General features: G+C 40.9%; 1 protein-coding gene across 12 annotated transcripts in view; it reads left to right on the top strand.

Moving 5' to 3' along the window:
• Positions 1-26,816, top strand: part of ATE1 (arginyltransferase 1) — a 166,017-nt gene that overhangs the window by 114,367 nt on the left and 24,834 nt on the right. For 7 of the 12 annotated variants that reach the window (XM_047702978.1, XM_047702977.1, XM_047702982.1 and 4 more), the window contains one exon: positions 6,540-6,660. In XM_047702978.1, coding sequence (XP_047558934.1) covers positions 6,540-6,660 — 121 coding nt within the window. Of the gene's footprint in view, positions 1-6,539; positions 6,661-21,463; positions 22,063-26,816 lie in introns of those variants that run through there. The other 5 variants (XM_047702976.1, XM_047702985.1, XM_047702979.1 and 2 more) reach the window with 3 other exon arrangements.

The raw sequence follows: 26,816 nt of genomic DNA, 5'->3' as shown, positions 1-26,816 counted from the left end.
ATATTTTGCTAAACTAAGCTAATCTCCATCTAGTTTATTTTGTGATTCTTTTATAGGGTAGAAAAGTAGATCAGTATGATAATGTTCTTCAGATTATGGTCTAAAGCATGCAAGTGAAAGGAATTCCTCTTCTTTCCATTGACAAAAGCCAAAATTGTATGATCTCCTCTTCTGGAAGAAGCAGTTATTTTTAATAGAATAGAGCAGGAAATGTATTTAGCTAGTTGTTTTCCCTTCCTCTTTTAGATTTAACTTTGGAATGTCCTTGAATTTCAGCCTGTGACAACCTAGTAAAGTTGACAGAAATATGACTATTTTTTAATTTCTTCTCCCTTTTTTTGTGGGGAGTGTAAGTATAATTTGGGTTTTACAAGTAGTCTAAGTGGTTTTCCTCAAACAAAATGAAATCAAGGAATAAAATCATCGAACTGAGCACTCTGAACAGAACCTCCCTCTTTCTTGACGACTGAAAACATAGAGGCACTTCGTTTTTTGTTTTTGCTCTTGTTTTCCAGTCCAAAACAGTTTGTAAACAGCTACAGAACCTACCACAGAGGTGGCTGAACTTCTCTCCCTTTCATGACTTTGAATGGAATGGTTATCCCTCCCCAGAAACATGTAATTAATAATGAGGAATAGTTATTCCCTCTTCTAATTTTAAGCTTTTTACAAGATCGCTTTTACCTTTCCCAGCCTTCTTAATCTTGAACGCGTCATCCTCTGCCGGAGCCCCCCTCTTGAAACTGGTGCCTCTGCTTAGTAACATTTCATGGGGTGCTGTCCTTGTTGGGTGGTGGTTTTGAGATGGTGTGTGGAGACCTGGAGCTCATCTAAAATTGTACATCCAGTTGCAAGAAGGCTCAAAAAAATTGTGAGATAAGCCCTGTCAGACCAATTACATTTTCAGAATTTTGAGTACTTGAGAAATTTGTGGTAACTCTGATTTTCTTATTTACAAAGAGTCAGCACCCTAGGAAAGAAATAATCTGCTTTTACCTCATTGTTCCAGTATGAATGAATGTACTTAGAAGTTGATTAAATATTTTTTTCTTCTGGCTATGGGAAAGTATGTCCAAATCCTTAAGTAATTACATTCTTAACACAGACATTTCTCATTTTCTTACATTGGCTGCAAAGGCAGGGTAGATTTCAAGCCCCTGTGTTTTTCATTTGTGTGGTGGCAACTTTAAATTGAGCTGTAAGCACTTTGGTCTCTTAACACTCAACCAGCTAATGTTAACGTTCAAATGTTAGAAAACATAACATTTCAGAGTGTTTTATTTCATAAAACCCTTTGTATTCTTTGGTGGCATGAGGGAATATTTGATATGAAGCATTGAGATAAGCCTGTAGTTTGGTGAAAAATAATGTTTTTTTGGTTTTGTTTTATTCATTTGAGAGATAAGAGACAGAGCACTAGCTGGGGGAGAGGTGAGGGAGATTCCTCACTGACCTGGGAGCCCAATGTGGGACTCGATCCCAGGACCCTGAGATCATGACCTGAGCAGAAGGCTTAACCATCTGAGCCACCCAGGCACCCCAAGAGAAAAATAACGTTTTAAGCTGGTCTTTGGAACTTGATTTTAGATGATGAGCAGAGGTTAAAGTGTATACATTTGTGACTTCTTAGTGAAGTAAATGAAGTGTACTTAAGGAGTTATAAAGAAAATCTCTGGGGGCGCCTGGGTGGCTCAGTGGGTTAAAGCCTCTATCTTCGGCTCGGGTCATGATCTCGGGGTCGGGGATCGAGCCCCGCATCGGGCTCTCTGCTCAGCCGTGAGCCTGCCTCCCCCTCTCTCTCTGCCTGCCTCTCTGCCTACTTGTGGTCTCTCTCTGTCAAACAAATAAATAAAATCTTTGGGGGGGAAAAAAAAAGAAAAAAAATCTCTGGCCCACTATGAACAAGTATGACCTAAAAAGAATGTGAAAATTTAGGAACTTCGAACCACTGTATACAATTACACTTGCTGTATTCTTTTTTTTTAAAGAGAGGTATTGAGGGTGAGGGAGGGAAGAGGTGGGTTGAAGGGAGAGAGAATCTCAAGCAGGCTCCACGCCCAGTGCATGAGCCCAGTGTGGGGGTTAATGTCATGACCCTGAGATCATGACCTGAGCTGAAATAAGGAGTCAGATGCTTACCTGACTGAGCCATCCAGGTGTCCCCTTTCTACGTTCTTATGTTCATTTCATCTTTGTCCAGGTCTGTCACTGCCGGTAGAGGTGTGCACTCATTTGTTCATCGTTTTATTCCAAGCATCTAGTGTCTGTCACATAGTGAGGATTCTTTTCCTGTTCAGTGACTGAATATTTTTTAATGTCAATGTCATTGTTAAATCCAAGCACTGGGTTCAGGTGTCTGTGGATGAATTTGCATAGCTGCAGGGAATTTGTCTGTTTTAATCTTAAAAGACGTCTAAGATGATGCCTGACCGCCTCGCCCTACCCTGCCCCCCAATAACTGATCTGTGCATCTTAGCCAGTCATCACTCAGTTCTACCTTAAGTTAGAAAATGGTGTCATTTGTATGTTTTGGGTTGGTTTTTTTTTTTAAACTTAAGATGATGCATATATTTTCTTTTTACTAACATTCTTGGGATTCTCTGCTTTTATGTCCTGCCGTCACAGTAGACAAAACACACCATAACATTTTTATTACTGTTTCATTGTTCATAATGGTAACACTTTTATATTAAGTACTGAATTTTATTTATTTATTTATTTTTAAAGATTTTATGTAAGTTATGTCTACACCCATCGTGGGGCTCAAACTCAGAACCCTGCGATCAAGAGTTGCACACTGACTGAGCCAGCCAGGTACCCCCTAAGTACAGAATTTTAGAAAAATTAAGCAGGAAGAGCCAGAAAATACTGTAAATGAAGAGCATTGCGAGGGGCGGTTAGATCTGCTAGATATTAAAATAGAATATCAAGCTTCAACAGTTAAAACCGTGTGGCACTGGCACGTGAGTAGACAGGTGAGTATATCAAAATAAATGGGAGGCGCTGAAAGAGATCTAAATGTAGATGGAAATTTAGTAAGTTATCAGAAAGACATTTAAATCAGTGGGGGAAACCACAGTCCTAAAATGATATTGAAGCCACTTGGTTAACATCTGAAAGAAATTAGGTTAGATCCTTTTCTTATACCTTATTCCAAAATAAATTCCAGATGGAGCATAAATGTAAATGTAAAATTATGAAACCATAAAAGTACTAGGAAAAAAGTGAATGTTTTTATAATATTTGAGTGATAGTGACTTTTTAAAATTATATTGGAAAACTCAGACACCATTTTTAAAGATGATGAATTTGACCACTTACCAGATTTCCACCTGGTGAAAGGAAATGGCATAGTCAAAAGACCTATAAACCAGGGAAGTAAAACATATTTTGCAAACTAAGGATGAATTTCCTATATATATAAAGAGTTTTTCAAATAATAAGACCAGAAATCTAACAACAGTGGGCCAACATTATGGGAAAGGAAATACAAGTTGCTTTAAACGTATGGAAAGCTTTGTGATGCAAATTAAAACCACAGTGAATTGCCATTTCTCAGATTGGCAGAGATTGAAAGTTTCAATTGTATGCTCTGTTGCTAACGAAGTAAGTGGGGTAATGAACACTTGTGTCCATATGTTGCTAATGGGAATGTAAAATGGCACAACTTCTATGGAAAATAGTTTTGTGCTGTAAAACATAAAAACCCTTACACGCATCAATTCCAATTCAAGGAATTTATCCTAAACATATTCACAAATGATAAATGTCCAAGAATATATTTTCCCAAGTGGTTATACCATTGTAAACCCGCTGTATCCGTGTCGTACATAGTCCAATTCCTTGCCAGAACTTGTTATTCAGTCTTTTTAATGTTAGCCGTTCTGGTGGGTGTGCAGTGATGTGTTATGGTTTTAATTGGCATTTCTGATAACTGATGTTGAATTTATTTTCAGATGCTTATTAGGCATTCATCTGTATTTGGTGCCTTTTTTAAAGAAATGTATTTTTTTTATCCTTGAGTTGTTAAGTTTTTTTAATGTGTTTTGGATACACATCTGTTTTCCAATATATGTTTTGTTAATATTCTCTCGTAGTCTTTGGCTTGCCTATTTATTTTTTTTGACATTTTTTATTTATTTGAGAGAAAATGAGAGAGAGAGAGAGAGCACGAGAAGGGGAGGGCCAGAGGGAGAAGCAGACTTCCTGCTGAGCAGAGAGCCTAATGTGGGACTCGATCCCAGGACTCCAGGATCATGACCTGAACCGAAGGGAGTCTCTTAACCAACTGAGCCACCCAGACACCCGCCTATTTATTCTCTTAATAATTTTTTGAATACAGTATATAATTTTCATGAAATCAGCTCATCAGTTGTTTTTATTGTTTTGTTGTTGTTGTTATGGTTAATGTGTTTTTGAGCACTAAGAAATCTTTGTGTACTCCAAGGTGAAGAAAATTTACTCCTTTTTTTCTTGTAGAAGTTTTATATCTTTAGCTTTTATGTTCAGCCTTTTTCCCTCAGCAGATTTCAAAATGGTCTCTGACCCAAAATGAAAATAAAGAAGATTTAGACCCATTGCTTGAGACTGCTAGTTTTTCAACTTTGTTAACAAGGTCAGCATCACATCATGCTGCTGCTTTCCATCAATAAAACAATTTCTGAATTAATGGAGAGAATGACATTGCTTTTGGTAAAATAGATATCATTGACTATCAGGCTTTATTGTACCTACTTAGTTATTAGCTCATCTCTAAAGAATCCTGTTAGTATTTTTCATGTTGGATGAGTATGTGGACCCCCTGGAGCTTCCCCTTACGGATGGCCTATCCTGCTCCGGGCCTCAAGGCATCAGCAATGCCGTGAACAGTGTGGGAAGGTCAGGGTCAGGCACCTGAGTTCTAGTCTCCTCCCTCTTGTCACGCTTTCTCTCTTAGCCAGCAAGCATTCCCATTTCATCTAGAATATAGACCGAAGCACGAATGTTGTGGCCTCACAGAATCTGTCCCAACCTGCCTTTCCATTTCTGCAGTGCCCTGCTATTTCCTGTTCCTTGGGGTGATCTCCTACCAGGCCCCACTGTGCGTCCTCCTTTACCCTGTTCCCTTCATCTAGATTGTTCTCATTCCTTTTCATCCTGCCCTAGACTTAATTCCAGTCATCTGTTAAATCCCCAGTAAAACTCCGCATCCCCCTTGACCTCTCTCCCAGCCTCTCCAGCAGGAGCTGATTCGCATATACTTTCTTCATGTATGTTCTTCCCCGTTCACTTGTGAACTTCTGGATGCTTCAAGAGCTTGGGAGGGTGTATCTGAGTGAGTGAGGCTTCCTATAGTGTGACGTGCACATAGCAGCCAGGTGACAGAGTACCTGTCTGATAAAAAGGTCTGTAACAGTAGTGGGTCTGTAACGGCCGTGTTCTTTGTAAAGGGTTTGTGCCACATCATGTTTTTCAAACTCTGAGGCTGTGACCCACTAGCTGTTTGTAAAAGCAGTATTTATGGTTCAAGAGCATCATTAAAAAAGGAGGCAGAGTAGGATAGGAAATAAAAGATTACATAAGATGGGTAAACATTTTATAGTAAAAGGTTTGTTTCTAGTTCTGTATTTGCATATGTGTTTGCTGGGTTGTCATGTAAGTGTATTTCTTACTACAGGTTATACGAAACAGAGTTGGAAAACACTACTGGATTTTTAACCTCTGTAATGAATTTTGAATTTCAGAATTTTAGAGGAGAGATATTTGGAATTTTAATTAACTTTGATACTTCTAAAATTTTCACTGAGTGGTTTCACATAATTTGTACCATCCCCTGTTGATTATCTACTACATTACCTATAGGCAAATGATTTTTTTTTTCTTCAGCATCTAGTGTATAGTCTTTGTTTTAGATTTGGGGTATATAATTGGGTTATAAATGTATAAGTCATTTCTGCTAAAATGGTGTTTTGGAAGAAACTTGAGAGGATTATTATGATAGAAGTTTCCCTAAAATTTCTGTAGTGTTTTTTAAACTTCTCTTTGTTTACATTTAATAGTTTAGATTGTTCATGTAAGTTTGACAAAACAGTACTTTTAAATACATTAACATAGAATGAGTATTATCAACTGAGTCTACAAATGAAAACATCCTGAAATTCCATTTCAGAAAAGAGTTTGCTCCAGATGTAAATTGTAATGCTGTCATATGTGAAAAGACATTTCACTTTGATTTCAAAACTGGGTATTCTCTGCAGTCAGCTAAGCAAGAATCATATATTAAAATTTCTTGAAAAAGAAAGTAGAAACTTGAATCTTCCAGATCAATACAGGCGTCACAAATAGTGATGCATTACTTTTGGAGAGCTTTTGAATCCAATGTGCATTCTTGAGTCAGGAAAGCAGTTCGGAGAGTCACTTAGTATTTACAAGAAAGCTGTTTCTGGTTGACTTTGTTTAAACTGGTGATTAAAACCTTTCCTGGAACTGTGGAGCCTTGTAACCAGGAAGTTACTGTGTTTGTAATGCCTGTGGGTTTTTTTTCCTTCACTTTCCTTTAGGGTCAGTATAGACCTTCTGATTTGTTGTGTCCTGAGACGTATGTTTGGGTGCCCATTGAGCAGTGCCTGTCGTTGCTTGAGAATTCCAAGTACTGCCGTTTCAACCAGGACCCAGAAGCAGGTACGTTCAGAGCAGAGCTCGCTGGAAATTGTTGGCAATGTTTTTAGGTTCCATGTGTATGGCTTTGGCTCTTCATAGGGTCCGGGTAGCTTTTTATCTATTGTAGAATGTGCATGAGTGTGTACATGTGTGTGCGTGTGTGTGTGTGTGTATGTGTATGACGGGGAGCTAACACATGTGCACACATACAACACTCTCCCTTTTGGAGATAAATGTGGAGATCTGTGCGTCTGCTCCTCACTACCTGTCTTCTTCTGTTACTAGTTGTTATATGCTTTGAGGGCTGACCCCACTTTTCATTTATTTCTCTTTACAGCTATCACAGTGCATAGAAATTAGTCACTAGATTGTTTAGCTAGGGCAAAGAACGTAGAAATACTGACCAGTTGGATTGCATAAAGTTGTGGAAGGGTTTCCTGAGGGCCAACAGGCTGGGATGGGTTTTGTAAAAATGCTTTCTTGCTCTTCGTGTGTGTGTGTGTGTGTGTGTGTGTGTGTGTGTGTGTGTGTGTGTAATACTTTGTTGACTTTCTTCATACATCTCTGGTGCTTCTCCTTTCCTGTCCCTTCTCCCACCTCCAGTGCGGTAGAGCCCTAGCCATGTTTGATCTCCTTGGTATTCCGCATTTGGACGCTCTATGCACTGGTAGTAGACACAGACACTGGAAGTATAGCCCCGGAGTCAGATTGCCTGCATTTGCTTCCTGGTTCATCAGCAGCCTGTAAATTGTGTGCCCTTAGGCAATTTCATTACCTTCAATATTAAAATAATAATAGAACCTACCTTACTGAGCTGTAATGAGGATTGAAGTAAGACAAACATGCTGAGAATAGCCCCGTATTATTGCTGAGTTGGTGGTTGCTGGGCAAATTAGCACGCTGTGTCCCCTACACTGTACCATAGACTTTCGTCTGCATCTGCCTTTATTTAGTCCATTTCCTGTCTCCAAGAAAATGTGCAGTTCTGCTCACCTCCCTTTTGTCCAAACCCTCCTCAGTTGACAGCAGTCCCCCTCTACACGGCCCTCCTCACCCTCCCTGTGTTCCACTACAACTTTGTTCCGCACGGGAGAGCTGTGACGCTCTCGTTGTGGGTTGCATCAAGTCCCCATGCATGTTTTTCCTCAGGCTGAAGTGCCTGGGTGCTCCCCTGTGTGCTTCCTGGGTTCTGACTCCTCCCAACCCACCAGAGGAGATTGCCTGATGCACAATGAAGAATAAAATATTTTTTATCTAGTCATTTATGGCCTCAACTTGGGGAAGAAAATCAGAAAAGAGAAGTGAAAAAGCCAGAGGGGGGAAGGGAATAAATGGGAAAATCAAATAGGAAGACAAAAGGGACAAGAAAAGAAATGCAGTAATTTCTTCTGTTCTAGGGTGTGCATTTCCTCCTGACAAATCAGGTTTTTTCTTATTAAAAAAAAATTGGTTCACGTCCCATTGTATTTTGGTCTCTCCTTGAAAAGCTGTTACAAAACCAAGAGGGGGTACTTCTTACCCATGGTGATAGCTTAGAATCTGAGGAAGGCCAGACCCTAGCATCACCCCCAGGTTCCCTAGGTATTTAGGATCAAAGAACAACCACGGCTTTACAGTTCTTATACCTTCAGTTGTTAATCAGAATTTTATCCTTTTTTCTAAGTAAAATTACACCAGACTCATCAAACAGATGTATTGCTAAAAAACAGACCTATTGCATTTGTCAATTAGCATTTGAGTCAAGCTCAAAGGGAAAAGCAGTAATAATAAAGTAGTTTAGAGGAAAGCGTATACTTAATTCACTGTCCCTTCAAAAAAGATTTTTTTTCCTTTTTAACAAATTTTCTCAAGGGTGGCTCAGAGCCGTTCCCTTATGGTGAAAACTGCTAACCATCTTCATTGCTTTATTTCACGTTCACATACAAAAATGTGTAAGTTCCTTCCGACTAAGTAATATGATCATGAACTGGTTTCCGACTTCCAAACTTAAGACAGAGTTTCACCTTCCCCTTTTTCTTTCCTTTTTCATCTGTTTTAAAGTCTCCTTCTTTTATATAATGCCTGGAAATTAAGGCCATCACAGGCTCTCCCTGCTCTGTAAAGTTGAAAAGGTAGCTGAATACTTTCCACGCACTGAATGGACATTCAAGTAAAGATTCATTCGTGTTAATAGGTTCTAAGTTCATTTTCCAAAGTTAGCACAAATGAGCATTTCACGGCAAAATTTGAAGTCCGTTCCAATGGTGTGAGCCCGTGGGGAGTGGAGAGTATGTAGGATGCCCTCCTCCTGTAGTCTGTTAAATTACCTTTCTTAAGGCACAAGCTTTAGCTCTTAATAGTCATTGTTTAGAATTCATTTACAAAAGTCAGAGGAGGAAATTTCTCCAAGAATAGTACTTCAAACAAAAGGAAGATCCTTTTCCATATGCTGAATCTTTGCACCTTTCCAGAGAACACCATACAGTTCTGTCAGTATTGAATATCACAGTCCAGACACTATTTGAAATCAGACTTCTGTCCTGTGGTTTTAGGAAATTAAAATGCAGTTACATGCTGGAGTGTATTGGGCATGCTGTGAAACACAGTCATTTGAGATTTAAACGCCAATCTGTGAGAAACTGTTCTCTTCTCCCAGGCCAGTTTTACTCTTATGTGACCCAAACTCTGACTCAGACAAAATACAGAGCTTAATATGGACACCATTGCGGGTCTGTATGGTGCTCCCCCCGCCCCCGTCCGGCCCCCTAAATCTTGTTTCTTCTCCCAGCTGTTCAGTAGTTAAATTGCTCTGCAGAAGGCACAGCCGATCACCGCGGGTCCCTGTAAAACAAAGCTTGGCTACAAGGTGCATTGGGGCCACTTGTAAGAAAAATTACATTTCCCTCTCTCCCGAATTGTTAGCCTCTGGAAATGCTATTCCTCCTTGCCCTCAACCTCCCCCTCCCCCACCCACCACATCTTGGAGGTTTGGGTTATATGGTTATTTTCTTAACTAGGAAGTCTGCAGAATGGTAAAAACCTGTTGTATTTACTGCTTTAATGTATTGGGAGGAAGCTGACAAACAGAAGCCACTTGAAAAACTCTAAAGAAATCTCTTTGTTCATGAATCGGTCTTTTGTTTTTGAATTCAGGACCTCTGCTGGCTCTAAAGAAAGGATTTTAGAAATTTCTCACCTGATTTTTGAGTAAAAATCTGTTAGATTGCTTATCAAATTAGTAGTTGGATATGTATAGAATTTTAAAAACTTTTCATCACACATTTTGCTTTTCTTGTTTTAAATTATCTTTTAAACATGTTTACTGCGAACAGCAGTAGTAGATTTATCCAAGTGCATAAAACCACTGGTAAGAAGAAATTGAAATGACCCTATCGTCTCTCTATACGGCAGTAATCACGTCAGTGTTTTTATGCTTTCCATCTCATCTTTTTTTTTTTCCTCTATGCATTGGTGTACATTTTTTAAAAAACAGCAGGAATCCTCCTTCACACTTTTCTTGTTTTTACTGAATGCTGTGTGTTGCTTCCTCCTTTTAGGAAGGTAGAAAACTCCCTGACCACGGATTTGGGGTTCAGCAGACAAATGCCAGGGGTTGGGTGGTAGGCTGTGTCCAACATGGATATCTATAAGCGTCGTTGACAGAGTAAACCAGATGTTTTGGAGTTCGTTTTAGAACCGTGATAAATTATGATTTGATTTGACTCTTAATGTTGTACAGGTGTTGGGTTATTTATTGTTGGTAGTAAAATCCTTTTGCTTCCAAATTTGTAACCAGGGACAACGTCACCGAGTGTATGTTAGTTCCCAAGTACCATCCCCTGGTGCCTCCTGGGTGACCTCAGTTGATCCTTAGGACACGAGGGAATATTTTGTCACTGACCCCCTCAGATATCATTTATTGGGAAAAATACCAGCGAATACTTGTTTATAATCAGAGATTTAAAATAATCTTGACCCAAATATTGCTCTCTCTTTTTTATAAGTACTGATTTTAGTATTGATTTTAAGGAGCTAATAATTAGAATGGTCTTTATTTCTGTCTCTACTGATAATTGCAGTGGTAGAGTCATTTTACCACAGATTAGTCTAGATTTCTCTCCCTCTTTTCTGTACATAATGTGAAATGTTTGTAAGAAATTTCTTAATTTGTCTAAGTCACAATATTAGTAAGGGTATTGAATTTAAATTTGCTATAAAAATAATGGCACCTAATTTTGTCTTACTGCTTTATGCGTTTCCGCAGGTTAGAGAATTTCTAGGACACTTGACCACTTCCAGCCAGTTAGTGAAAATCCAAGTGTAAGGAGCTTTCTTCTGGTTTGATCCCTGAAGTTCCAGGGCTCCAGTCTGTTATTTTATGTCGTTTCATTTGTCTCTTTACTCCATTCTTCTTTCTTGCTGACATGGTTCCCTAGCACTTTTTTGTCCTTTGGGGTCTCTGTCACATATGCTCATGGAGAAAGCAAGTCCCACTCTGACCGTCTGTGAAATAATCAGGTTGAGAAAGAGCTCTGACCTGTTTTTGCTTGCCTGGTTTCTCCGAGCCTGGTGTCACTTCCTGAACACTGGTCATGGTCCCTCGAAAGGGCCTGCCTTGGCCTCCATGTCCCCCGATCACTGGGAAATACTACGTAATGAGAAAGCAGAATCGCCAGAACTCCCGAGGGGCCCTAAAAGTGTGCTGCAGCGCGAACTTACAACTAAATGGACAGTGACTTTAATTATTATAGGTATAGAATTAAGCTGGCTTTGGGGTTGACCTACATCCTTTGATACTGATTGTTGGATACTTAGTAAACATATATTCTTTGTTGCTAGTAAATATGGTCCTGGGATGTGTAGCCAGGTAGAGTAAGAACCAATGTCTTTGGAAATTTGGCTTTTATATTTGGTGAATCCGGAGAATGTGTTTTGATGTGGAAAGTATAAAAAGTTATAGTCTTTTGTTTTCTTCTTTGAGATTTTATTAATTTGTCAGAGAGAGAAAGAGAGCACAAGCAGGGGAAATGACAGAGGGAGAAACAGGCTCCTGGCTGAGCAAAGAGCCTGATGTGGGACTTGATCCCAGGATCCCGGGATCATGACCTGAGCCAAAGGCAAGCACTTAATGGACTAAGCCACCCAGGACAGTCTTTACAACAAATGATGCTGTAACAACTGACAACCAAATTCAAAAAAATCTAAATCTAGACACAGACCTTACATCTTTCAAAAAAAATTAGCTCAAAATGCACTCTATCCATGTGAAAATATTACTTCATTATGTTATTTCTGTCTTTTCCCACTTAACCTATTTTTCAAAGATACCCTTTCTTATCCAGATGTCAGTGTAACACTCAATAAGACTCCTGTTTTAAAAATTAGAAACTAGGTTTCCCTAGTTGACATGGTTTTTTAATGAGGACGGTAAGGAGCAAGAAAACAAGGCTTTCCTATGGTATTTGTGCATATCACTAAAGTATTGTAACATTTTAGTATTCACATTTTCTACTGAAAATGTGCAACAGACTTATTACTAAAGTAAATTCAACAGTTGCAACCACTGTTCCCATTTTTTTTTTTTGAGTGTCTTAAAGCCAGTCTTGCATGAGAGAAATTTTAAAAACAGTGCTTTACAAATTTTTACCAGCCAATCTTTGCCCGAAAAGGCATGCATGAACAGTGAGCCAATGACTGAAAGTTGCCAGAGTCCTGGCCAGAGGCAGACTGAAGTAGTTCTGAAGAAGTTTGAAGTAGACGTGAGGTTTCCATTTAGTTATTCAAGAAATATTTCTCTGATCCCTTTCTCTTTTCTGATTGAATAGATAAATTTTTTAAGTAAATAATTCTCTTTTGTAATCACCCAGTTTTTAATTTAATTAATTCTATAATAAATAACAATCATTTTGAAATCATTCCATCTAGCAAGCTGCACACAATCATGATGCTTGAGAGCATGTCTATAAAATGCTCATTTAGCCTCGCTCTACTGTGTGGTGTCTTCCAGGGCTGTTCTGTTTGTTTGTTTGAGTAAAAAACTGACATTTTTTATATAGTGAAGAGGTTGTCCAAAGTGTCAGTTAAAGAATAAAATTAAAGCCCGTACTGTTGTCTAAGTGCTGGATGAACGATGATGTCCTGTTGAACAACGTGAGCTGTCATCAATTTCAGCCCTTTATTTGATGTACTACTAAGATAGGAGAAATGTTGCCAATTAGACTATGACTCCATCAGTTGTAAGATGCATCTGGGTTTCAGAAATATCAGCATGTGTAAAAATGTGAATCTTAACACAGAGAAGGTGTGGGTCACCTGGCAATCTATAGAGTATTTAAGAGACTTGTTTTTAGGGACACCTGGGTGGCTGGCTCAGTCTTTAAGTGTCTGCCTTCAACTCAGGTCATGATCCCAGCATCCTAGGATCGAGCCCTGCGTCTGGCTCCCTGCTCAGTAGGAAGCTGCTTCTCCCTCTCCAGCTCCCCTGTGCTTGTGTTTCCTTTCTCGCTATCACTCTCCATCATACACAAATAAAATCTATTTTTAAAAAAAGAGAGAGAGGGGCGCCTGGGTGGCTCAGTTGGTTAAGCAACTGCCTTTGGCTCAGGTCATGATCCCAGAGTCCTGGGATAGAGTCCTACATCGGGCTCCCAGCTCTGCGGAGAGTCTGCTTCTCCCCCTGACCTTCTCCCCTCTCATTCTCTCTCTTACTTGTTCTCTCTCAAATAAATAAATAAAATCTTTTTTAAAAAGAGAGAGAGAGAGAGAGAGACTTGTTTTTATTTGTTAGGGAGCTTTGTGGCATCTTAATTCTAGGCATTACATATATTATAAATGGAGAATATACTTAACCTATCAGAGCTGGGAGGCATGGATTTCACATGCTTTTTTATAAAAATAATATTACTATCGCTGATGTATGATAATAGTAGAATTCTTTTAATACTCTGACCCAGGTACCTTAGAAAATTTTGAGAAGACACATAACCCCTTCACAAGGATACTTTATTGTAATGAAAGTAAAAATTTATTACTACCCCAAAAGCACTGAAATTCCTTAAGCATTGATGATTTCTGTGCATTCTGGTTTTAAACAAATTTTAAAAATTCAAAAACTTTGGTAAAAGAGAATTTATAAACTTTGCTTAGCCAATAAATGATCTCTGACAAACGATGGAATGATTAAAGATTAAATAAGTAAAGAAAGGGCAAAAGATCATATCTCAGGATGTCAGTCAAGCTTATCATCAGCCCCAAGTAATGTGCAATTAACTGAACATTTTTCAACCTTGCAAATTATCGGTAAGTATTCTTGGTTTAACTTGTGCCTCTGTAGTAACAGAGCATGAATCGTTAGCTTAATTGAAAAAAATTGTTGAAGGATACTCGGTGCTATATTTTGGTGATATATTTCAGAACTTGTATCATTTGCTAGTCATAATACTGTGTCTACTAGCTGTTGGAGGAACTGACCCAAAGACAAACATAACAATCCAAAGTTTCTTATATCATTCACACCCAGCTTCAATATAAGAATGAAGTCTCTGCCTTTGTCTGAAAGGTATTTTTAAACTGTTTAGATTCTCTTTTGTGTCTGTTAATATTCAGTCTCTTAGCAGAAAAATAAGCAAGCTATAAAGTGAAGGTATGAGAAGGTCTGTTTATTTTATAAGTGTTCTTTTATGTGATGCTAGCAAAATGTTTTTAATATAAACATGGAAACTGGGGTCGAATTCCTGTTCTTGTAAGAAATGTATTTTCCTAGCTGCCATTCATTTGAAATGGACATCATTTATGGGAGACTTAACTTGTTCGTGCTTCTGTGGAGTGTTCAATGATAACAAAGTGAAATTTGTCTGAAAATAGGAAGGACATGTTGACAACCGGGAAAGAAGTAAAGCTACCTGTTTTACCAACCCCTATCAAAATAAGAAAACAAGAGTAAAAATTGTGATGCTGAAGAGTTATTTAGCCTGCTTTCCCTCCAGAAGCAGATCCTGAAACATGGGCTTGCATTCCGGGGAGCAGGAGTGGAGACCAGAGACAGTGAACTAGTGAAGGGAAGAGGGAGAGATAACAGAATGGTGGGTGCACACGGTGCGGACCAGCACTAACATGACTGCACTGCAGCCCCTTGAGTAATCCTTAGGGATGTCTCAGAATTGGCTGCCTGAAGGACCACAGGAAGACATATGTGTCCCCTGGCTTTCTCGGTCCCCTGGCTGATGATGGTCTCACTGGGTGTTAATGTCTCTGCGCTGTGCATTTGCACATGTCCGAGTGGAGATCAGGCTGCTACATCGGAAAGGCGGGAAGCAAGACAGACCTTGCCCAACTCCCCTTCACAGAACTGTGCACGTTAGTCATGGCATGAGTCAGAGACGAGGCCCGGGGGATGAGAGGCAATGCCCAGGCAGTGTCTGATGTAGAAGAAGTATTGAGACGGCATATCCCTCGTGTCAGCTGACCACGTCCGTGGCATCGGGACACACAGAGTAAGGACCACAAACAGGAGAAAGTAGTGGATTAAAAAAAAAAAAAAAGTCTAGTCTAATTTGAAATAGTTGGAGGAGCCAGCCAAGAATTAGAATCAGAAGTGGAAGAATTCATAAAATCATTCATTCAACACGTGTTTATCCAGCCCAGTATTATGCTTCATGAGGATGGTGTAAATTAGTCATCCAGCCGCCCGGGAGCTCAGCAGAGGACGCCGACAGGTCCCCGGCAGGTTCAGTGGAGGGTGTAAGTGGCATATTGAGGGAGATAAAAGCAGTTAGTTCCCAGCAGGGGATCCTCAGTCCAGTTTTGGACATGGGAGGGCCGGGAGTGCTTCTTGGATGAAGTGAGCTGTTGGAATTTTTAAAGGGCAGGGACACAAGAGCTTCAGGAAGAGAGAAGGGCATATTTAGAAGGCCTGGGTCGGGGAGGGGGCGCTGCGGTGCAGGGAGCACAGCTAGAGTTTGGCAGGGGGTGCTGGGCTTGGTGGGAGAGAGGCAGCTGGCTGGTGAAGAACTTTGCTCTATCATTATAAGGACTTCAAGATTTCTCTTGAACATACTAGAAGGCCAGGGAAGGTTTTTAAGCACCAGAGTAACATCAGCAGTTCTGTCATTTCTATTCTACATGCGGAGAATGACCAGGACTCAATTAAGACTGGAGGTGGGGAGACTGATCTGGAGGGTTTGCGTGGGGTGCTCTAAGCAAAGGATGATGGTGGCCTGGACCAGGGTGGTGACAGCTGGGACTGGGACAGGAGTGAACACATGCTAAGGATATTCAGGAAGTGGGGCACACAGAACTGGCCAGTTAATTGTATATGGGGAGGGTGAGGGAAGAGAGTGGTCAAGCCTGACAGGAACAGAATTAATGCTGACTCTTCATTTCTGACATGAGGAACATGGAAGGAGCAGCAGATCCGGGGGAGGAGAGGGACGGTGAGTTCAGCTTGGACACGTTGAGTTGAGGGTGTTTGGAGACATGAACAGAGGTGTCGGGGAGACAGTTGGACTTACAGACCTGACACTGATGAAGGGCCTGGGAAGGCGGCATTAGAACGGGCAAAGGAGCCTGACGAGTGAGTGCGGTTGTTTGCAGTGAAGAGCAGTGGTCTGAGGCGAGAACCCCGAGGCAGCCCACCATGGAGTGACCGAATAGATGAAGATCCCCACTAGAGACCAGAGACGTCAGGAGAAGCCAAGAGAGTGTAGAGTCATGGAAGTCACAAGAAGCATGTTCAAGAAGAGGGAGCAGTAGCAGTGTCTGATTCTGCTGACAGGGCTTGAGAAGCACCTTTGGAGTCACTCAGCAAGAACTGTCTCAGCTCAGGGGGTGAAGAAGCAGTGTCAGGGCTTAAAAACTGAGAGGGGGCAACTGCTTAGGCATCTGCCTTCGGCTCAGGTCACGAGATCAGGCCCCACATTGAGCTCCCTGCTTCTCCCTCTGCCTCTCCCCCTCCCGCTGCTCCTACCACCCCCCCCACTCTCTCTCAAGTAAAATCTTGAAAAAAAAACAACGAAGTTCAAGTGAAGAAAGTGACATAACCTGAATTTTGAAGACGCTCGTCAGAAAGGTAAATCTGAAGACCGAAGGCCTTCAGAACTGAGAGAGACTTGAGCATTTTCAAAAGCTGAAGGAGTTCGGGCAGAGAAAGTGTAACAGTAACAGAAGGAGCTGGAAACCAGTATATCCAGGTCTCTGGCATGAAGCACAAGAAGAGCCAAGCACACAGACGGGAAGATGAGCCTTAGAGAGTAAGGACCCTTCATCTGTTGTAGGAGAGAGTGAGGAAAGGCTCAGTGTGGTGAGGGTGATTGGATCGGTGTGGTGGCAGCAGGTTGAAAGCTTTCTCTTCTGATGCCTTTTGTTTTCCATTCAAAATAGGTACTAGTGACAGGGGTGGTGGCAGGACAAGAAGAATAGGAGACAGAGTGAGTTGCCAGTCCTTGTCCAAATCGGCGAGGGTGAGGGGGGCCGGGCTGGCTCTGTCAGAAGAGCATGTGCCTCTTGATCTCAGGGTCATGAGTTCGAGTCCTGTATTGGGGGGGTAGAGATTACTTAAATAAAACTTAAAAAATCAGCGAGGGTGATTGTGTAGATGGAGAATCTATAGCCTGGAGAAGGCAGACAGTCGTCTGGTCAGGCTGTTCGTTGCCGTGAAAGGGCAAGAATTTAAAGCTGTTGACAGGGAAATGGTTGAAATATGGTAATAGCATCTGAAGTCAGTTAGAAAGGAACCAAAGCTAGGACAAATGGAGCAAAATGTCATAGAAGGGGTCACAGGACTGGTCGTCTCTGAAAACCGGGTGACGGGCTCACTGAACCCATCAAGGATACGAAATGGCATCCAGAGAAGACTGAGTGTCTGGTTTTATAGTTCCAGAGGCATGTCAGACTGTGGCCTGGGGTTTGGGGAGCTAAAGTAGAATGAAGGTAGGCTTACTGAGGAAGACTGACGCAACCAGGATGACAGCCGCAGCCAGTACCACATGGTGCAGCAGAGATGGACCTGCCAGAGATTTCCATTCCTTGGTGCCATTAGATATAGGAGCGGTGATGTCCCTGAATGAAGCCCCTTTTCATTTACCAGATAATTCTCAGGCTGCTAGCCCCCAGTAATGTAAACACAGGGCGGCGGGGAGTGCCTCCCGGGCATCAGTAAGTGACAGAGAATAGAGAGAGTACCGTTTTTTAGAAAAATCTCATTTTGTGTAGATAGTGATGTTGAGGACATCTGTCTTTGTTTTTTTCACAGTCTTAACTACAACCCATAGGAAAAATACAATTTGTATCTCCACCTAGCGCACAGCCCTTGTACACGTGCCTGCGTGCAAGTGTTGTGTCTGTCCGTATAGATATGCAGTTGAAACCAAAGTTTCATGAAATAAGGTTTATCCTCATTAGATGTGATATACTCCATTTGCTTTGCTATTTTATCAAAAAAAAAAAAAAAAAAAAAGGCTGTCCTGACCCACTACATTGATTCATAACCCACTAATAAATGACCACTTGGAATTTTTGAAGACTGGTTTATCTCCGCTTTTAAAGATTTATGTATTAGGTTTTCAAATTTGTGGGTATAATGGTATCAGCTGTTGAAGAGTAAGTTTTAGGTGCCTGTGAGCAGGTGCCTGTGATTTAGGTGCCTGTGATTTTTGTTTGCAAGAAAAACAACGCCAAGGTTCACTTTAATTTCAGAACTTATTGTTCATTACAGTGATAGTTTATTAAAATAACATCTGTTCCTTCTTTAGACATTTAAACTCAGATTATAAATCTTGTTTTCAGTGTGCAAGTTTTGTACATTTTAGCAATCATTTTTTAAGGGGCTTTTGAATAATGTTTGATTGTATTTATAAAATGCTAATTAAATCTCTTTCAACATTTAAAAACTTCTTTTGTAAATGTAATGTAATCTGTTTCCCTATAATTCAGTTGTCTGTTAAAATACTCATATAAATGGGGGTGCCTGGGTGGCTCAGCTGTTAAGCATCTGCCTTCAGCTTAGGTCATGATCTCAGGGTCCTGAGGTCAAGTCCCACATCGGGCTCCATGCTCAGTGGGGAGCCTGCTTTTCCCTCTCCCTCTGTCCTTCCCCACTACTCATACTGTCTCTCATTCTCTCAAATAAATAAAATCTTTTTTTTTTAAAGATTTTATTTATTTATTTATTTATTTTTATTTATTTTTTTTTTTAAAGATTTATTTATTTATTTGACGGAGAGAGAGAGAGAGATCACAAGCAGGCAGAGAGGCAGGCAGAGAGAGAGGGGGAGAAGCAGGCTCCCTGCTGAGCAGAGAGCCCGATGCGGGGCTCGATCCCAGGACCCTGAGATCATGACCTGAGCCGAAGGCAGAGGCTTAACCCACTGAGCCACCCAGGCGCCCCTTATTTATTTATTTGACAGAGATCACAAGTAGGCAGAGAAGCAGACAGAGAAAGAGGAGGAAGCAGACTCCTTGCTGAGCAGAGAGCCCATATAAAGAGAGCCTATATAAAGTTAAGAATCCTAGTATGGGTTTTTTATTTATTTTTTAAGTTTTTATTTAAATTCCCAATGTTAACATACAGTGTTATATTAGTTTCAGGTACACAGTGTGATTCAGCACTTCCCATCACCCAGGGCCCATCACAAGTGCCCTCTTTAATCACCTGTTTTCACCCATCTCCCCCCACCCACCACCCCTCTGGTAACCATCAGTTGTTCTCTATAGTTAAGAGTCTTTTTCTTCGTTTGCCTCTCTTTTTTTTTCCCCTTTACTTGTTTATTTTGTTTCTAAAATTCCACATACAAGTGAAGTCGTATAGTATTTGTCTTCCTCTGACTTATTTGGTTAGCATGATACCCTCTAACTCCATCCGTGTCATTGCAAATAACAAGATTGCGTTCTTTTTTATGGCTGAGTAAAACACGCGTGCTTGCTTGGGCAGCACATATACTAAAAATGGCTGATTAAAACACACACACACACAGAGTTTTCTTTATCCACTCATCAGTTGATGGACACTTGGGCTGTTTCCACAGTTCAGCTATTGTAGATCATATTGCTATAAACATCGGGGTGCATGTATCCCTTTGAATTAGTATTTTTGTGTTCTTTGGATAAATATGGAGTAGTGCAATTGCTGGATCATAGAGTAGTAGTTCTATTTCTAAGGAACCATTTTTAGTTCTGTTTTTGAGGGGCCTCTATACTGTTTTCCAGAGTGGCTGCACTAGTTTGCATTCCCACCAACATACACAAAGATAATTTCAAAATGTATTAAAGACCTAAATGTGAGACCTGAAACCATAAAAATCCTAGAAGAGAACAGAGGCAATAACTTCTTTGACATTGGCCATAGCAGCTTCTTTCTAGATGCCTCCCAAGGCAAGGAAGACAAAAGCAAAAATAAAGTATCGATTTCATCAAAATAAGAAGCTTCTGTAAGCAAGGGAAACAATCAGCAAAACCCACAGGCAATCTACAGAATGGGAGAAGATATTTGCAAATGACATATCCAATAAAGGCTTAGTGTCCAATATATATAAAGATCTTCTAAAACTCAACACTCAGAGAAGGTATGTTTTGTGACCTCCAAATGTTTTAAGATTTGTCGTGAGGATCACACTGCTTAAAAACTAGAATGCAGGGGCGCCTGGGTGGCTCAGTGGGTTAAAGCCTCTGCCTTCGGCTCAGGTCATGATCCCAGGGTCCTGGGATCGAGCCCCGCGTCGGGCTCTCTGCTCCGCAGGGAGCCTGCTTCCTCCCCTCTTTCTCTCTGCCTGCCTCTCTGCCTACTTGTGATCTCTCTCTCTGTCAAGTAAATGAAAATCTTAAAAAAAAAAAAAAAAAAAAACAACTAGAGCGCATTCCATAAATGTAAGCTATGTGGTTCTGAAGCACCAACTACTCTGCACCGTATTGACATTATAGCATTTGCCATATTGACGTTGTAGCATTTGCTGTAATCCTCTGGATTTCACTACACAGCTACACTGTGTTCTTTCACCCACCTTCCCTGTTCCCACTGTTGACACCAGAAGATTCAAACTGTAGTTTCGGGTGAGGCCAAGTAGTTTAGGGAAGTGTTTTCCGAACTCTTGGATGTGGTCCACCATAAGAAATGGACTTTCCTCCGTGACCATACCCCTTTGCACATTTCTCACAAACACAGAGCTGAAACAAAAGTGCTGAACAGTGCTCCTCTTTGCTCACGTGATGCACTCTAGTATTTATTTGTTCTACAACCGAGAGACGAGGAGGGAGGGGAGAAGCCCTGGATTCTTGCTCCAGCTGTGCTCCACTCCTGATCAGGGAGACGGAGCCACGGTAGCAGCGAGTGCTGTGATGAGTGTTTGTTGGTCTGTGCGTTGTGCTAAATGCTTATTTCAGCCCTGCACTGACCCTGTTGCTCTAAGTCCATATTCCTGAGGCAAACAACTGATGAGTAATAGAAAGGGGCTGGGATGGGCAGGCATCTCAGAGTATATCTGTCGTTGGGAAGACTTCTTTAAATTACTCTGTAAATTACCACTGTTGTGGTTATCGAGAGTCCTTTGCAACCATGACCAGTGGGTGTTATCGGTGTGTGGTGGATCCCTGAACACTGAGGTCAGACCAGGGAACATGCCCGCCACAGCCACATTACTGCCCTGAATGACCAGTTACTATCCTAGACAGCTTCGGGTGGGGGGTCTAGATGGAAATTTTGAGCCTGTCTGATGAAACTTGCCTGATTGTAATAATGGGCGCACGCATCAAAAGCCTGAGGAAAGTATAGGTGAGAACTAGGCTACAGGCAGGAAAAACTAGTACAAGTTTGAACTGGTCTGTGGCGGACAGGCCTCTCTCTGTTTCTTAATTCCAGTGATACTGATAACCAAGACAGCAGTTTTGCACACGGTTTTCATTTTGTGTTTTATTCTGTGTATCCATGCATATATATGGGCCCTGCGTAAGAGAAGTCACTTGTTTGTTGGCAAAGTGACAAGCTGGTTCTTTTTCTCTCTTCTGCTGCTGCAGATACAGACAGAGTTAGCACAGATCTTTCTGTTCTTATAAGTGTTCTACTGTCTTGGTCAAGATTCTGACCTTTTTATATTTTACTACAGCCTAAATTTGTAATTTTACTGGTCAGGTATGCCAAAGATTATGTTCCTAGCTAGATAATTAACTGAAAACTGTCCAAAATGAAACCAAATTGTATTATGTGGTGTCATACAATAATCTTATTGTTTATAATGTATTTTAGCAAACTATACAATAATTGCATGCCTAATTTTTAAAATAACTCCTCACTTTTGTTTTGTTTGTAATGTAACTATCTTTGTCTGCCAAGCATCTGGATTCTCCAGATGTGTCTGCCTTTGGAGAAAGAAGTGACCATATAGGCTTATGTCCCTTGACAAACCCTGGACTGAAATACTATGTCCATTGATTTTATTATGCAAAAATGCCATGTATTTATTTATTTATTACTTATTTATGTATTTATGATTTATGTACTTATTTATGTATTTATGATTTATTTTTTTGAGAGAGACAGCATTCATATGGGGAGGAGGGGGAGAGGGAGAGAGAGTATCTCAAGCAGACTCCCCACTGAGCATGGAGCTCAGTGTGGGGCTCGATCTCGTGACCCTGAGATCATGACCTGAGCCAAAATCAAGAGTTGGACACTTAACTGACCAAACCACCCAGGTGCCCCCTCAAAGATGCCTTTTAAAATATATATATTTTTATAGGCACCTGAGTGGCTTAGTGGGTTAAGCCTCTGCCTTCGGGCTCAGGTCATGATCTCAAGGTCCTGGGATCAAGCCCGGCATTGGGCTCTCTTGTCAGTGGGGAGCCTGCTTTCCCCCCAACTCTGCCTGCCTCTCTGCCTACTTGTGATCTCTCTCTTTATCTCTCAAATAAATAAAATCTTTAAAAACACACACGCACACACACATAAAATCTTTAAAAACATATATATAGGGGCACCTGGGTGGCTCAGTGGGTTAAGCCTCTGCCTTCAGCTCAGGTCATGATCTCAGGGTCCTGGGATTGAGCCCCGCATCGGGTTCTCTGCTCTGCGGGGAGCCTGCTTCTCCCTCTCTCTCTGCCTGCCTCTCTGCCTACTGATTTCTGTCGAATAAATAAATAAAATCTTAAAAAAAAACAAACAAAAAACCCCCATATATATAAAACACACATATATATGTGTTTTTAAACACATATATTATATATGTGTGTTTTTTTGTTTTTTTTTTTAATATGTGTGTTTTTAAAGATTTTTATTTCACATGTGTGTGTTTTTTAAGATTTTATTTATTTGAGAGAGAGAGTAAGTGTGAGTGTGGGAAGGGGCAGAGGGAGAGAGTATCCAAGCGGACTCCCACTGAGCTCAGAGCCCGACATGAGGCTTGATCTCACAACCCATGAGATCAGGACCTGAGTGAAAACCAAGAGTCGGTTGTTTAACTGACTGAGCCACCCAGGCATCCCTAAAAAGTATTTTACTTTAAGTAAACATGAGTTGAGTGTGCTAGAGAAAACTTAAATAAATGCCATTTGTGTTTTCCTCTTAATTTCTTTGTTGCTTACTTAATGTTAAATCGCATCGATCGTTTCTTTGAGCAGACAACAGCAGTTACTGCGGTGGTCTAAGCCTTGGCGTCAGGATCTCTGTTCTCATTTCACATTCAGATCTGAGTTAAGTCGCTTCATAAAGAAGATCTGTCTCTTCCGAAGAGTCAGTTACAAGTGTAGCAGCTGTTGATGGACGCCCGCTCTGCAGGCGCCTGGGAGGGCTCGGGGACGACACTAGTAGGATTTGAACTTCTCCTCGGCATTTTTTCCACCTGCTGTCTGTATAGGCCTTAGCAGCCTGAAGCGAATTATTGTCCACGTGGGAGCTTTGATACGCATCTTAAAGTGATGCCAGGTACTCAAAACTGGGAATTAAACCAGAAAACCTTCCTTTCAAGTTGACGAAATCAGAGGGTATGGGGAGCAGGAGGGATTAGGTGCTGTGATTAGGTGACTCAGTGTAAATAGTGGATTTGAGCTAGTTCACGAAATTTGCGTGATCCTTGTTCTATAAAATACAATACTGTTTTCAGAAAAGTGATTATAAATTGAACTCTATTTCTTAATGTCCTTTGAAAAACACCCTGTTGTTAAATCCATCACTGCGAATCTTGACAAAACCAAGGCTCTTCCGCAATGCGGCTAATCAGTTATTGTGTTACATTGTCATTTTAAAAATCAGGAGTTTTGAATAGGAGACTTTTTTCTTCCTTCCTCTGTCCCTTCCTTCCTTCCTTCCTTCCTTTCTTCCTTCCTTTTAGAAAGAGAGAGAAAGGCAAGGGACAGGGAGAGGGAAAATCACAAGCAGGCTCTGTGCCCAGTGCAGAGCCCAATATAGGGCTCGATCTCATAACCCTGAGATCATGAGCTAAGCCGAAATCAGGAGTCAGACGCTTAACCACCTGAGCCACCCACACCCTCCCGGCGTTTCAAACTTGTTCTTGAAGCACTCAAACTGCATTAAGAAAGCAAGGAAAATAGAAGGGACCTTTCAGTTTATGAGCACTTTCTGATTTGCCAGTGGTGCTAGAGGTAATCTTAGAACCATAGACCTGGCTTTCACTACAAACTGTAGCCATTCTTTTCTTAACTGCACACTTCTGAACCCTCAAACAACAGGAATTATGAGTACCTACTCCCCCCATGCAGTTGAAAATCAGCGTTAACTTCAGACTCCCCCAAAACTTAACTAGTAAGAGCCTACTGTTGGCCATACCAATAACATAAACAGCACATAATTGTTCTGTTATATATGTATTGTATAGTCTATTCTTACAACAAAGTCAGCTAGAAAAAATATTAAGAAAATCATAAGGGATAGAAAATACGTTCACAGTTGTGTACTGTATTTATCAAAAAGAAAAAATCTGTGTATATGTGGACCCATGCAGTTCAAACTTATTTAAGGATCAGCTTGTATTTTTTTTTTAAAGATTTTGTTTATTTATTTGACAGAGAGAGATCACAAGTAGGCAGAGAGAGAGGCAGGGAAGCAGGCTCCCCACCTAGCAGAGAGCCCAATGTGGGGCTCGATCCCAGGACCCTGGGATCATGACCTGAGCCAAAGGCAGAGGCTTTAACCCACTGAGCCACCCAGGTGCCCCCAGCTTGTATTTTTTAAAACAAATTTGTTCTCAAGAGAAGGAGTATAGACTAAAAATACAGTGCTTTGTAACACTGCTTTATTCATTTTTAGTCACCATACTTATTTATTTTGTTTTTCAAAATACATTAAAGGAATAGTTGAGATTTTTAAAAAATATGTAACAGAAACATGTTTGGATTCAAAGGACCGAGCAACACTGTTCTATAAAAGGCCTCTGATTCTGTCGTCTTCTGTTGTTGCCCTCAAAAGTTCTATAACAAGTTCAGGTCTTAGAAAAAAAGTAGTTGGGGGTGCCTGGGTAGCTCAGTTGTTGAGTATTATCTGCCTTCTGCTCGGGTCATGATCCCGGGGTCCTGGGATCGAGCTCTCTGCTCGTCCGAAAGCCTGCTTCTCCCTCTCCCCCTGCTTGTGTTCCCTCTCTTGCTGTCTCTCTCTCTCTGTCAAATAAATAAATAAAAATCTAAAAAAATTTTTAAAAAAAGGAAGAGGAGAAGGAGAAAAAGAAGTAGTGGGGATACAGGAAGAGTTCTTAGAGATTTATTTTAAACTTAAAAAAACCTGGAATTTAGAAAGTCTCGAGTTTGGGGGCTTGTGAATAAATCTTGTGGCTGAGCAACAGGAAGACAAAAACTCAGTTTCTGTGTCAGACCCGTCAGAGCTGATGAAGAACACAGGAGAGTCTGAAATGTGGCCTGAACAAAAGAGGATTTTTCTGTTGTTCAGAGGTTCTATGTATCGATGGTGATACATAGAATTTTGCCTTAACTCATTTGGTTGCTGGTTAATTTATTTAATGACAAGAAAGGAGTTTTAATGTTGTTATTATAGTGCACACATTTTCATTCTTAAAACATTTTACTTCAAAGTAGAGCTTTTCAATGCACTGTGAAGAACATGAAAACCAAGAGCATTAAGTCACCTGGGGAGATCTGAGTCAGCAAGTAACAAATGGATGTCATCATAAGCAAATGTGACACAGTGAGAGCACAGCAGAAGCTCTGAAAGTGCACGGAGGAGTCCACCAGCCCGCTAGCACAAGAGGGGTGGAAGGATCTAGTAAGATTAAAGCAAAAACAGCGAACCTGCGTGGCTCTCCGAGGGTCAAAGAAAACATTTCTTCCTCTGAGCAACAGACAGCAAAACTGATTTGGTTTCATGCTTTCGTTGATCACCTCGGGAAAGGGAGTTTGCTTTCCGAAAGTGGATTGCGGGTTCTGATCTAGTATCCAAAGACAGTAGAATCAAACACTCAGATATAGGTTATGCTCACTGGATTAGGGACCAGTGAGCATCGGGGCCTTTGAGCAGTAGCAAGCAACTTGTAGCTCGTGGCTGACTCAGAAGTATCCTTAAATGCTGCTTACGCCATTCACTTTGGCTGTGGCTCACTGTCGGGTTCGGGCCCAGACTCCTCTCTCTCTACAAATCATCAGTTCAGTTCTGCCAGTTCATAAAAGGTCTGGAGCATGGGTACTCCCCACACAGTTTCTTTGTTTCTAGAATTCTTAGTCTCTCTGGAGAAGCAGACATAGACTAGACTAGGATGTGAAGCATGAGACACAGCGTTTCATTCCAGATAAACCTAGGACATGTTTGACGGGTTGTTTGCAGTTAACATCATTTCTGTACAGTTTACTGTGGTTAATTAATGGGAATTTTATGAAGATGCCAGATACCATTCTTGTCCTAAAAATGGATTAGCACAGAACACAATTTAAAGCTTTTGTGACCTGATTAATTTCAATATTTATTACACATTCAGAAATAAAACAATCCAAGAATGATTTAATTGGAGAATTCAGACACTGAGTAATAAACATGAGGTACTAATTAACAAGAAAGCGGAAGATCTGTCTTCTGTTGCTTGTCTATTAATTAGAGTGGGAGAAAGATGAGCCCCAGGAACCGCAGACACTTGACAGGATGCCCGTTCCGCACTGCGCTGTGTGGGTCTCCCCATCCCCAGCATCTCGGGAATGTGGTGCTTGGGCCCCCAGCCGAGAAGTACAAGACTTGCTTCCCACCCTCGGGGAGTTTACCATCA

Source organism: Lutra lutra, chromosome 14 (genome assembly GCF_902655055.1).
Source record: "Lutra lutra chromosome 14, mLutLut1.2, whole genome shotgun sequence".
In the NCBI taxonomy this organism is placed as follows: domain Eukaryota; kingdom Metazoa; phylum Chordata; class Mammalia; order Carnivora; family Mustelidae; genus Lutra; species Lutra lutra.
Note: the sequence above shows the minus strand (reverse complement) of the source record. Positions and strands in the feature narration are given on the sequence as shown.